Raw genomic sequence first — 12,636 nt, 5'->3', positions numbered from 1 at the left:
TCAGTGAGGAGAAGCAAAGCAGAAGGCTTAAATGGCTGCTAGCCAATTAAACCAAACATTCACATTCAAAAGTGAGGAAAACCATTGAGGAAGATGATTCTTCGAAAACGGGACATATCTAGATACCGTTCTGGTTGGATCCTATACAAGAATAAACAAGAACGAAGAACCTTTTATTTCATGTATTCTGTATCATTTTACTACATCTGTAGGTTTAGGAATGGCAGAACGGGGTCGGGGGGACCCGGCCTTACCTTGAACAAAGCGTGCTGCTCCATGTGACGTTGCAGCTGGGGCTTTTGGGCAGCCGTGTAATCACACACTGTGCATTTGAACTGTTTCCCTGAAACAGAAAGCCAAGTTAATTCAGATGCTAATAGTCACTGGACGGGGGGGGGGGGGGGAACAGTGGGTGGAAAGGGAGCAGGTTGTGGATGAGCACTCAGCATCCCGTCCCTACAGCCAGTTGGCCGGGGTAGCAATTCTGAAGCCCCTTTAATTTGTTTGCTGTCCAAGCGATAAATTGAAGATTGGACGGCTCTGAAAAAGAGCTACCCCCTCTGCCAAGATCATAGAACCATAGAGTTGGAAGGGGCCACACAGGCCATCTAGTCCAACCTCCTGCTCAACACAGGATCAGCCCAAAGCATCCTAAAGCATCCAAGGAAAGTGTGCATCCAACCTTTGCTTGAAGACTGCCAGTGATCAAGAACATCTCATCTCTTTTTTCAGTGCCTGGTTTCAAAGTTTAACTGTGTTTTTTTGGACTTACAAAGTTGGAAGTGGAACAGAGTTAACTAAAACACCTTGGCTTTACATCTACTGGGACTTTATATCAGAGACGTGGGATATAGCTCAGGAGGGCACCCAACCTGCACTTGAATTGGCCTCGTAAGAAGTTGGATCGCCTTCTTAGTTTTGTCTACTTTGACAGGCCGTGACTCATCAAGAACGGAAACGGAGAAAGGTCTTTCTCAAAAACCAATTCTTGAAATGATTAACTGGACACATTCAGGACTGAACCTGAGACCTTTGGCATGAAAAGCTGGTGATCGACCCCTGATCCGTAGCCTCTGACAGTACACATGCCTTAAAGCAGTGGTTCTCAACCTGGGGGTCGGGACCCCTTTGGGCCAGGTGGACGCCATCCACACAACAGCCTTGCGGGGTAGATTGAAATAGAGCGTGTGTCTCTCTGGAGCAGTGGAAAAGAGCGAGATCGGCATGGTGGGACAGGAGGCAGAACTGAACTGAGAAAGCCCGGGGGAAAAATATATAATAAAATCATGAGCAATGGATCTTCACGCCATTGGTCAGTTTTGGTTTAATTTCTGCATAATATTATGGTTGCGGGTCACCACAACATGAGGAACTGTATTAAAGGGTCATGGCATTAGGAAGGTTGAGAACCACTACTTTAAAGAGTCTTCCCAAGACACTTCAATAGGCCCATCAGTTAGGGTTGTCCTGCTTAGTGCAGGGGGTTGGACTAGATGATCCATGAGGACCCTTCCGACTCTATGATTCTAGGATTCGATGATTCTAAGGCAGCCGTCTGAAAGCTAGGCAGCCGTCTGAAAGCTTTGCCCATGAGGTTGGGAGTTCAATCCCAGCAGCCGGTCAAGGTCGACTCAGCCTTCCATCCTTCCGAGGTCGGTAAAATGAGTACCCAGCTTGCTGGGGGGGGGGGGGTAAACAGTAATGACTGGGGAAGGCACTGGCAAACCACCCCGTATTGAGTCTGCCATGAAAACGCTGGAGGGCGTCACCCCAAGGGTCAGACATGACTCGGTGCTTGCACAAGGGATACCTTTACCTTTAGGGCTGCCTCAGTCTGGCTTTCAGTTTACAGAATCAGGATGACATATTTAAATCCAGGGGTAGTCAACCTGTGGTCCACCAGATGTCCATGGACTACAGCGTTTGCTGGCAGGGGCTCATGGGAATTGTAGTCCATGGACATCTGGAGGACCACAGGTTGACTACCCCTTCACTGCTTCGGTACTCCTGTTCCCATCTTCCGCTTCCTGCTTAGGATGCCGAGATGCTATTTGAAGCCCGTTCAGGAACGGCTGTCAAAAACAACCTTAAAATGGAACCCGAGTTGCAAAAGGAAGATTTACGGCTTTACACTAACTTGTCAAGAAAGTGGGGAGTTTGCGCCTTGGAGTTCTTTTTGAAATTTGGGAACAGCGTATTAAGACTGTGACAATTATCTATATAAAACATAACTGAGAAAATTCTTGATGTTTAAAATATCAGCTGTCTAATTAAACTCGGGGAGGGGAGGGGATTTTCACTGGCAATTATTAATGGCAAGAAACTCCAAACAGCTGGATTCTGTGATGCCATGCCGTTTTTGGGTGTGCATTCCGAATACACAGCTGGAGAGTAGCAGGGGGTGAGGGGGCTGATATTGCAGGAATTATGTCTGAGACACAGAAATGACTGTGAGGACCCCTCCTGGGAGACTGGCCTCGTCCAAAAAGACAGCTGTACCAAAACCTGGTAAGAAAGATGTCCCATGCATTTCATGGGAAGAATATCTGGAAGTTTCTGCTCAGGAAAGGAAGGCTGTTTGTGTGTGTGAAATAATAAAGCTGCAAACAGAAGGCACCCCAAGAGAATAATTAACTTAACAGATTTAGATTTTCTCTCCTCTATTCCAAATACAGACCCTCCAAGGCAGCTAGTAACAAATGGCTGGGGGGAAAAAAACCACATTACAGTAAAATAGGGCAAACATCAGTGCAAAAGCAGCAGACGATAAACTGCAAATAAGTAAAATGAAGAAAGTGACATCAGCCCAAGGAAGACAGCAGTCAAGCAAAAACTCTCTTCGGCTGAGACCCAAAACTCGCTATACGAGGCCACTTTCAATTTTTGCCTGGGAAGGTAGTTCAGGTAAGGCCTGTCTCCTTCACCTCCAGCTAGATCCACTCAGATTTGGGCACAAGATCTCAATAAAAGGCTCAGAGGGCAGGAGAAGGTCCTTCCGATACTCAAATTCTAGACAGCTTTGAGATCTGAATGTTCCAAAACAGGCCTTTGAATTGCGCCTGGAAATCAACCGTAACTTGTTGAGAGCTTTCGGAACCTCATGATTCTTTGTTTTTAAAGAAACATAACCATTACTGTACAGTCAGGAGAAGACAAAGGCCTGCAAAATATTCAGCAACCTGAACTGTCCCTTGATTTATCCACTGCATGTGGAGACCTTGAAAACTTCTTGTACCTGGCAAGGGATCTGTGTTGGGCTTTCCATGCCGAATTAACCCTAGATCTCAGAACGTCTTCACCTCATGCTCAGGCTTTGCTAGAAGCAGGTAAAAAGGTAAAGGTAAAGGTATCCCCTGTGCAAGCACCGAGTCATGTCTGACCCTTGGGGTGACGCCCTCCAGCGTTTTCATGGCAGACTCAATATGGGGTGGTTTGCCAGTGCCTTCCCCAGTCATTACCGTTTACCCCCCAGCAAGCTGGGTACTCAGAAGCAGGATGGAAGCATAATGAAAACAGTGGGCTGTATACCCTACCTCTCCGTTCAGCCAAGTTAGGCACTGTGCACCCGAAAGAAGCATCCCCAGAGAGAAGAGGCTCTTCTATAATCTTTTTCCAGTGGAAGAATGCTTGTTGTACCGGGAGAACGCGTCACCAGAGGTCTCCAATCTTTTTAATGCTATGAGCACCTTTGGCATTGCGAGACGGGGTGGTGAGCCCTAAACTGCATTGGCTTCTGTAGGAGGCAGGCCCCAAATCAAAAAGGCTTCCACAGGAGGTGGACCCCAAAAATCAAACTAACTTCCACGGGAGGCAAAGCTGAATAGAAGATTTCCTTCCTCAAAGGGTGTTGCAGAGGCGAAATAAAAAGAAACTCAGGCAAAGCACAAGGGAGAGGGAGAAAGAGATGGGGGGTAAAGAAAGGTTACCGCACAATGACCAAGGAAAGACTTTGCAGTCTTTCACGCGTAGGACACAACCCACTACACTCCTGTCCTTGGCACGCTGCCACCGGTAATGGCTCTGGGCAATGTCGTTGTTTGGTGAGCAACATCTGAACAAGTGTCACACAAACTCACTTGCTGTATGGTGTTAGGAAGCAGTTGAGCGACTCACCATCTGCGGTGTGGAGGAGCTTGTGGCTCTTCAGGGTGCCTTTGGATTTGAACTTCTTCCCGCACATGTCACACAGGTGGGTCTTCTCGGTGCTGTGCCGGTTCATGTGAGCCTTCAGGTTGCTCTTGCTTCGAGTGGCGTATTCGCAAAGAGTGCACTTGAACGGCTTGACCCCTAGGAGGGAGGACAAGGACAGAAGAAACGGGTGGTGAGCCACAGACCTGAACTCAAGAAGCTGCCTGGAACTGAATCTGACAATTGGTCCATCAAGGTCGGTGTGGCCCACTCAGGCTGGCAGCAGTTCTCTAGGCTCTCAGGTGGAGGAGGTCTTTCCCATCACCTCTGACCTGATCTGGGACCTTCTGCAGGCCAAGCAAATGCCCAAGATGTCCCCGGGATAATCCCTGTGGGTGCTGTAGGTGCCTGCTAACATCTTTTCTAGTGCCTGTCAAGTGGTTTTAGAAAGTGGATGAGGCCATGTAGAGCTTTTGCCCAGCATTGCTTCTGATGGAGCACTGGAGATTTGATTGGCTCTGGAGATTTTTTTAAAAATTGTTGCACTGTGCGACTGAAGGTATGCTTTGATGGCCATTTTGTGGCTAGCTCTGCCTTCTGAGGCAGCCATTTTGTGGCTAGCTCTGCCTTCTGAGGCAGCCATTTTGTGGCGCAGCCATTTTGTGGTTAGCTCTGCCTTCTGAGGCAGCCATTTTGTGGCTGTGCCCACCACACTGTGTCAGAATTACAAAGGTAGGCTCAGAACTGCTGGGGAGCCCTGCCTTTCCCACTCAGCCACGGTCCCTTCTCAAGGAAGTGGTGGTGGCTGCTGATGGGAACAGGAGAGTTCCTCAGACGGCTTCATACATTGCAGTCCTGACTGTGAAACCATGGTGGAATTGGGATGGTGGGCAGGAAAAGACAGTTCCAAGCCTTGCTATATGTACAGGCCCGTGATGTGAAGACTACCTGCAAGAAAACTATGAGGCCCTTGTGATTTCTGGATAATCTTGATGTGACTGGATCCACATAAGCCACCAGGGGACTTAGAAATTATGCAACCCTCTTTGGCTCGGTAGTTCACGGTTCAGCATCTTCTGTTTCCTGATCAATCCTCACCACTCTATAAGGATCAGTTTCCTTGACTTCCCCCCAACCACCTTTGACCTCCCCCAAAAGACTCTTGATTCTTTCGTGATCCAAGCTGCAGAAGCAGAATCACAGAATCATAGAGTTGGAAGGGGCCATACAGGCCATCTAGTCCAACCCCCTGCTCAACGCAGGATCAGCCCAAAGCATCCTAAAGCAGGGGTAGTCAACCTGTGGTCCTCCAGATGTTCATGGACTACAATTCCCAGGAGCCCCTGCCAGCAAATGCTGGCAGGGGCTCCTGGGAATTGTAGTCCATGAACATCTGGAGGACCACAGGTTGACTACCCCTGTCCTAAAGCATCCAAGAAAAGTGTGTATCCAACCTTTGCTTGGAGACTGCCAGTGAGCCAATTCTATCTGCCAATGTTCTTGAGGAATCAGGATTAGGGTTTTGCACTCTGGCATGCTTCGGCCACTTCATTGATCACTGAAGACTGAAGCGGCCAGCACCGGAGTGCGGAAGGGAGGGGCCCCGGCTGGTGCACTGCCTCCAGCCCTGCCCCTCCCCTCTGCACCGTGGCTCTGGCCGCTTCGGACTTCAGGGACTGCCAAAGTGGCCGAAGCACGCCAGAGAGCACAGCCCTATGGTTCCAGGCATGGAGATTTGGTTTGGTTAATATCTAAAAAGCAGAACTGGAAAACAGACACATTTTAAAATCTGTTGTGCCAAGGATTCCTAGCGATTTGGGAGCATCCTTAGTTGCAAGCCTGGGGCTTTCTTTAGACAGCTGTAATAATGTCACTTATCCTTCTGTGTACGGGGAAGGACATTCGCTGGGCTGGCTAGGTTTTCATTCATAAACAAAAGAGAGTTCAAAATATTAATTACTGAATCTCTCGTGACTTATCTCCTGAGATGGAGAATCATAAAACAGACTTCCTTGGGTTCAAGACTGCAGCTGATTAACACAAATTTTGCATCAGCTCCCAAAATAAGATACAGCAGGAGACTTCTAAAAGCTGATGTGCTAATTCCCTGCTTTGATAGTGCTAAAGCAAAGAACATAAAAGAAGCCAGGCTGGATTAGGCTAATGGCCCATCCAGTCCAACACTTTGTGTCACACAGTGGCCAAAACCCAGAAGACATCAAGAAGTCCAACAGAGGGGCCAGAACTCCAGAATTCTCCCCACTGCCTTCCCTCCTCCACCTCTGACCACCCCCTCCTCCTTCCACTTCCCTCCGAGGCTCGGAGGTTGTAAATCCCTGCTGCATGAAAGCTGCCCCTGCCGGTGAGTTCCCTTCCTGGGGGCCTCCAGCCTGCAGCCTTTCCTGGTCCTGGGGGAGGCAGAGGACTTCCACAGAGTTCTTCCACTCCCCCCCCCCTGCAATCTAGCACCCATTGTATTCCTGAATGCAAAGGGCTATGTCCCTAGTTATTAATATTAATAATAATAATAATAAAATAATTTGCACCAGCTTTAGTGGAAAAGTCCCACTGGTGGACTGCAACGTTAAGTGGCAGCCTGAATACTTGTAAGGATCGTCCCCAGGTCTAAAGCCACAGAGGCACCTTTTGCTGAAATCTCGAACACTTCAGTGAATCGGTTCGTGCATCGAACTGCAAGCCGTGCACGAAAATGCTAGCAGTCCCAGATTAGAAGACGAAGTAGACTGCGTGTCACAAGCCCAGAAGAAGAAGAAAATCTCTGCAGGCTCCTCACACAGAATTCGGTGACCGAAAAAAAAACCCCAGAAGTTGAATCCCGCCTGGATGCTCATTGGCATGAGAATTTTTGCCAATCTTCGAATCCCACATCTAAGCTCTCATGAGTAGTATTTCAAGATGCATTTTTATAATAACTAGCTTCAAAGCCCGTTCCTAAGAATGGGCCTTGAAAGGGTCCCCTCCACTGGCCCCTGGCCAGGCAGCTTAAGGTGGCTTTGGGCCACAGCTCGCAGCCAGATCAAGTGGGGTGAGCGGGGTCTGGGCAGCTCATTAGCAGGCCCAGGACAGAGCTCCTTAGCAGGCAGTCAGCAGGCCGGGAGGCCCTCAGCAGGCCCAGCCTAGCAGGCCAAGGGGCCCTCGTTAGGACACCCTCCACCACAATCCTTTGCCCAGAGCCCTCTCCCCTTACCTGCTGCTCACTCCAGGCACTGAGGCGTCTGAGAGCAAAGAGGCTAGAGTCCAGGGACAGAGGGTGGGAGCTGCAGGGGCAGGGCCAATCAGGGCAAAGCTGTCTGCACCCTAATTGGCCCTATTTCAACTTGGACAACCGGACATATCCCACCCCCTGGGCTGTTTCAGAAATATATAGAGGAACAACAATGGATAAGGATAACATTGACAAAAGACTAACTAGAACTATTACTACTACTATTTTTGCTGTTGTTGTTGTTGTTATTTTATTTTTACGGCCCAGCCTTCCCAGTTGGCTCAGGGCAACCAACAGCAGGGCTGTTTCATGGGGGAGGAAACAATTAAATACACATGTCCCACTGCAGAAACCTGGGAGGGACCCAGAACTACAAGCTGCTAGCTTCCCAACAACAAGAACACAAGGTGACGGCACATCCGTTCGTAAATTATGCAGGGGAAGTTGGACTGTGTTCAACTTCAAAGCCGGGAAGGAGCCTGCTAGTTACCTTCGTGGGCCCAAATATGACGCTGAAGGTCTGACCCATTCTTCATGAAATAAAAATTGCAGTAGGGACACTTCACCGCCCGCTTTCCGATCAATCCTTTCAGCTGAACCCTCCTGCCCACAATCTCAGAGATGGTGTTCATTGAAACCTCTGGAGAAAAAGAAAAAAAAGACTCATTATAAAAGACCAGTACGGTGGCATTCAGGAAACACATGCCCAGCATACATTATATCTATTTATTCACATTATTCCTTGTCATGTTCTGCTACTCCTGCCCCCTTTCAGTGATGGGGGCTCACTCTCTAAGGAAATAGCCGCCTTAATTGATGGTGTTTCCAGTGCTGGTCATTGCTTTGTGTGCCTCCACAGTCACAATTTAAACACAATTTAGTGTCTGGTTCTTCCGTCCGTGCAGAGATTGTCTTCCAATGGGAAGCGTTCTCGAGTGGCCGACAGCTAACAGGGTAGAGCTTTGCTAACCAAATATTTATGTGTTTCAATACTCTCCGAGAGGCGCGTAACATTTGTTTAAGGTTTCGCCCGGGAGTTTCCGAGGAGTCGGAACCGTCTAAGCAGACAGCTGGTTAACAACCACAAAAGGCCTCTGGATCCAGATGTGACACTGCGCACATTGGAAATGATCGGGCGATTGGGCCATACAGCTCCGTTTCAAAACATGTGTTAAAAAAAACAAAACTCAAGAGCAATCAAAGATACTAGAGATGAATGGGTTTTATATGAGGAATAATGGCGCCAGGCACACACAAAAATCACTGCCAGGGGTTTTGGGAAATGAATGAAGCGCCTCGTGGGAAAAGCATGGATTGCCATTGGTGCAGAAGGGATGAAACCTCTGCTCTTGTGACCGGCAGACTGTATGAAGCCTTTGGATTGGGCAGATGCTGGGGTCAAATGCTAACAGCTTGAACAAGACCAAATAGGAACGCAGTCTGCAAAGACAGGAAGGGAAAAAAAACCTATATAGCACTATATACCCCCCTCCCCCTCTGGCGTTAAGCAAACACAGGCCATCTAGTCCAACCCCCTGCTCAACGCAGGATCAGCCCTAAGCATCCTAAAGCATCCAAGAAAAGTGTGTATCCAACCTTTGTTTGAAGACTGCCAGTGAGGGGGAGCTCACCACCTCCTTAGGCAGCCTATTCCACTGCTGAACTACTCTGACTGTGAAAAGTTTTCTCCTGATATCTAGCCTATATCGTTGTACTTGTAGTTTAAACCCATTACTGCATGTCCTCTCCTCTGCAGCCAATGGGAAAAGCATCCTGCCCTCCTCCAAGTGACAACCTTTCAAATACTTAAAGAGGGCTATCATGTCCCCTCTCAACCTCCTTTTCTCCAGGCTGAGCATTCCCATGTCCCTCAACCTATCTTCATAGGGCTTGGTCCCTTGGCCCCAGATCATCCTCGTCGCTCTCCTCTATACCCTTTCAATTTTATCTACGTCCTTCTTGAAGTGAGGCCTCCAGAACTACACACAGTACTCCAGGTGTGGTCTAACCAGTGCCGTATTCAATGGGATTATGACAATCCAGCCTGGCCTGGAGGGAATTCACCTACCATCCCACAGTGGCAATCAGCCATTCCCTGGGGATGCGAGGAAGGGCCACAAGAGACAAATAATATCGTTGTGAGAAGCATAAATACATAACAGCTCCTGGTTCTGCCTTGATGTCTGATCAAAACTGCTGTTATGTATTGTGCTCGGACGTTTAAATAGAAGTGGCAATGTTGGAGCACGTGTTCGACGGTTTCTACCACTCCTACCTGGCACAGGTGACCACTCCATTTGGGAGTAGCATGTTAGTAGTATCTGAGGGGAAGTCAAAAACCACTGCTACAAAATCGCAGAAACCTGCATTAAACAAAAAACATCCAAACCTGCGCGAAGCTATAGTTTCTCAACATACCCTCCCTCTCGGAGGATGTACGTATGAACTGGAAGCCCAGCAGCAATACTTTTTGGATTAAGAGCCTCCTCTTTAACCCAGGCCGCTCCTCCTCTTATTATATCACCTTAAAAATGACAGTGAGTCTTATCTTACCCGGGTGGTTTGTCTTTATGTGTGACTTTATAAGTCGGTCTTCAGAAAACGATTTTTCACACACGGGGCAGGAATAATTCTTTTTGTCCTTTAAAGAAAGGGGGGGGAGAGAGGGATTATATTATCAGATCATTGAGGAGACTGCAAAACTCATTACATGCTGAATAAGATACGACTCCCAACAAGACGATAACCGGAAGGCTGAGATACGAAATACAGCTGGCGTTACCGAAACGCTAGAACGGCTATCACGATGAGGCACGAAATGCAGAAATTAGGCTTCGTTACCATGTGGTTCATAGCTTTGATTTAAAGCTCTTGGTGCTGGGGTGAGTCAGGAAATTACGCAGAAAGTGTGCATGATCTACCCTATATTGTATCCAGAGAAGAAGCCAAACCATTCTACAAGTCCCCGGAAATGCAGCAGGAGGAGGAGGAGGAGGAGGAGGAGGAAGAAGAAGAAGAGTTGGTTCTTATATGCCGCTTTTCCTTACCCAAAGGAGGCTCAAAGCGGCTTACAGTCGCCTTCCCATTCCTCTTCCCACAACAGACACCCTGTGGGGTGGGTGAGGCTGAGAGAGCCCTGATATCACTGCTCGGTCAGAACAGCTTTATCAGTGCCGTGGCGAGCCTAAGGTCACCCAGCTGGTTGCATGTGGGGGAGCGCAGAATTGAACCTTGCATGCCAGATTAGAAGTCCGCACTCCTAACCACTACACCAAACTGGCAGGAGAAAGGACTATACCACTTCATGAGGAGGGGATTAACACTCCCCCACATTAAAAAAAATATCTCCGTCACTAGAACAGCAGTAACTAGTTAGCATAAGAAGCCAACTAGTATAGCAGTGAGATGACGGAGCAAAAAGCTGCTTTCACATATCTCATTTCTCCGGGCGGGAAGTTAGGATTTTAAAAAATACATATAAGGAACACACAAGATGCAATCTTCCTGCTTCAGTCTAATGCAGGGTTGCCCAGACTGTGGCTCTCCAGTTACCATGAAGCTCTAACAGAGATAATTGCTTTAGAATGTTATGGATACATATCATTTTAACAATTGCCATGCTCTAGTTTTATTATTATTGGTTTAAAATATTGCGATGGCCTGCGGTCACGTACAATAAACCACTTCCCTTGCCTTGGTTCTCTACATCAGGGACAAACAGGCACACAACGAGGCTAGTGAGGGGTCAGAGTTCCTTCTAGCCCCCTTCTCTTGCAGCAAAGATAAACAAAAATGCAATGAAGCTGGGTAGATAACAAGATAATTAAGGGAGACTAATGATGGAAGCCTTCTGGAGCCGGTCTCACAAAGCCTGACTGCTGTGTAACTGAGCAATTTAACCTGGCTTTGCAAATAAGGAAGCGGAGAAGGATTGGCTTCCTCAGGAGGTGGTGAGTTTTCCATCTTTGGAAATTTTAAATCAGAGGCTGGAGAGCCATCTGACGGAGAGGCTAATTCTGTGAAGGCTCAAGGGGGTGGCAGGTTACAGTGGATGAGCGATAGGGTTGTGAGTGACTTCCATAGTGCAGGGGGTTGGACTAGATGACCCAGGAGGTTCCTTCCGACTCTACGATTCTATGAATTTCCCAACCCCCACAATCCCAGGATCCACTCCCAAATCCCCAGGTATTTCTCAACACAGAACTGGCGACTCTCAAGACTTCGTACACAATTTTAATGTCTGGATTTGGCTGCTCATTTCAAGATGGACTGTGGCTGCATCCAGCATCTCTTTTGACCCTAGTGATGTGCCGGGCAAGATCCCACTGCTGATTAATTCATCAGGGTCTGGGATTCTCCCTCCCTTCAAAAACGTTGGTTTTCTCAGGGTGGAGACGTCTTCCCAGTCAAAGTGATAAGGGATCACAGGAGACAGGCAGCCCCCTGAACTGTAATCTCCTTCAGGACCTCACTGGGGAGAAAAACGGGATATAAATAAATGAACAAAAGAGTCCTTTCCTGAGGAAAGTGAGTCCCACAAGCAAATCCTCAGCAGCAAAGGAGTTCTGGACCATTTCACCTCTCCGTCCTCTCAGAGGATCACGAGAAGCTGGACGGGAATGGGTTCAGACCCCATTCTATATTTATATGTACGTGGGAACACGACGGGACCCAAAAGGCTCAGAGACCGGAAAATAAATATGAAGAACGTCAAGTGTATTATATTTCCAGAGCGAATACTTCCAAAGCCAAGCGGATGAGTTTGAGAGTCTTAACTCAATTCTGAACATATGGCGTTAGTGAGGCAAAGGCTCCTGGGAACACAACGCAGGCTGGAAGAGAGGGGCTGCTGCACTTTGCAAATGCCAAGATTTGCCTCCTGAAAGTGAAATGCCACACAAGGCAGAGAGAGAGAGAGAGAGAGAGAGATGTTTTCCAAAGGCTCAGTCTGGTGGAGATATTGCGGAATGTGCAGGAAAGTTATTTTCATCTATTTAACGGACCTTCAATATTTATTCACTTTATTTATACTCTTCCACCTGGTCTATGGTTGAGGCCAGTGTGGAGAGAAGATCTGTGGGACCCCCCAAAGGAAGGAAGGTATTCCACCACATTTTAAGAATGGGGGCCAGCATTCTCCCCTCGTCCCCAGTGCGGGTAGGTGGGGGGTTCGTGTGCCGCCGTGTTTGTAGCTGGTTTTTCTATCTTGTTCATTGTGCTGTTTTAAGTGGGGGTTTTAGCGGATTTGTATTTTACTCCTTGTCTTGTAACCCGCCACGAGC

At 48.0% G+C, this 12,636-nt stretch overlaps 1 protein-coding gene across 3 annotated transcripts in view; it reads right to left on the bottom strand.

Moving 5' to 3' along the window:
• The window catches only part of ZFAT (zinc finger and AT-hook domain containing), an 84,678-nt gene that overhangs the window by 32,780 nt on the left and 39,262 nt on the right, over nt 1-12,636 (bottom strand). For all 3 annotated transcript variants that reach the window (XM_077351450.1, XM_077351452.1, XM_077351451.1), the window contains exons 8-11: nt 9,908-9,995; nt 7,845-7,994; nt 4,114-4,287; nt 255-343 (exon numbers count right to left, since the gene is read on the bottom strand). In XM_077351450.1, coding sequence (XP_077207565.1) covers nt 255-343; nt 4,114-4,287; nt 7,845-7,994; nt 9,908-9,995 — 501 coding nt within the window. The remainder of the gene's footprint in view (nt 1-254; nt 344-4,113; nt 4,288-7,844; nt 7,995-9,907; nt 9,996-12,636) is intronic.

Source organism: Paroedura picta, chromosome 9 (assembly GCF_049243985.1).
Source record: "Paroedura picta isolate Pp20150507F chromosome 9, Ppicta_v3.0, whole genome shotgun sequence".
Taxonomy (NCBI): Eukaryota; Metazoa; Chordata; class Lepidosauria; order Squamata; family Gekkonidae; genus Paroedura; species Paroedura picta.
Note: the sequence above shows the minus strand (reverse complement) of the source record. Positions and strands in the feature narration are given on the sequence as shown.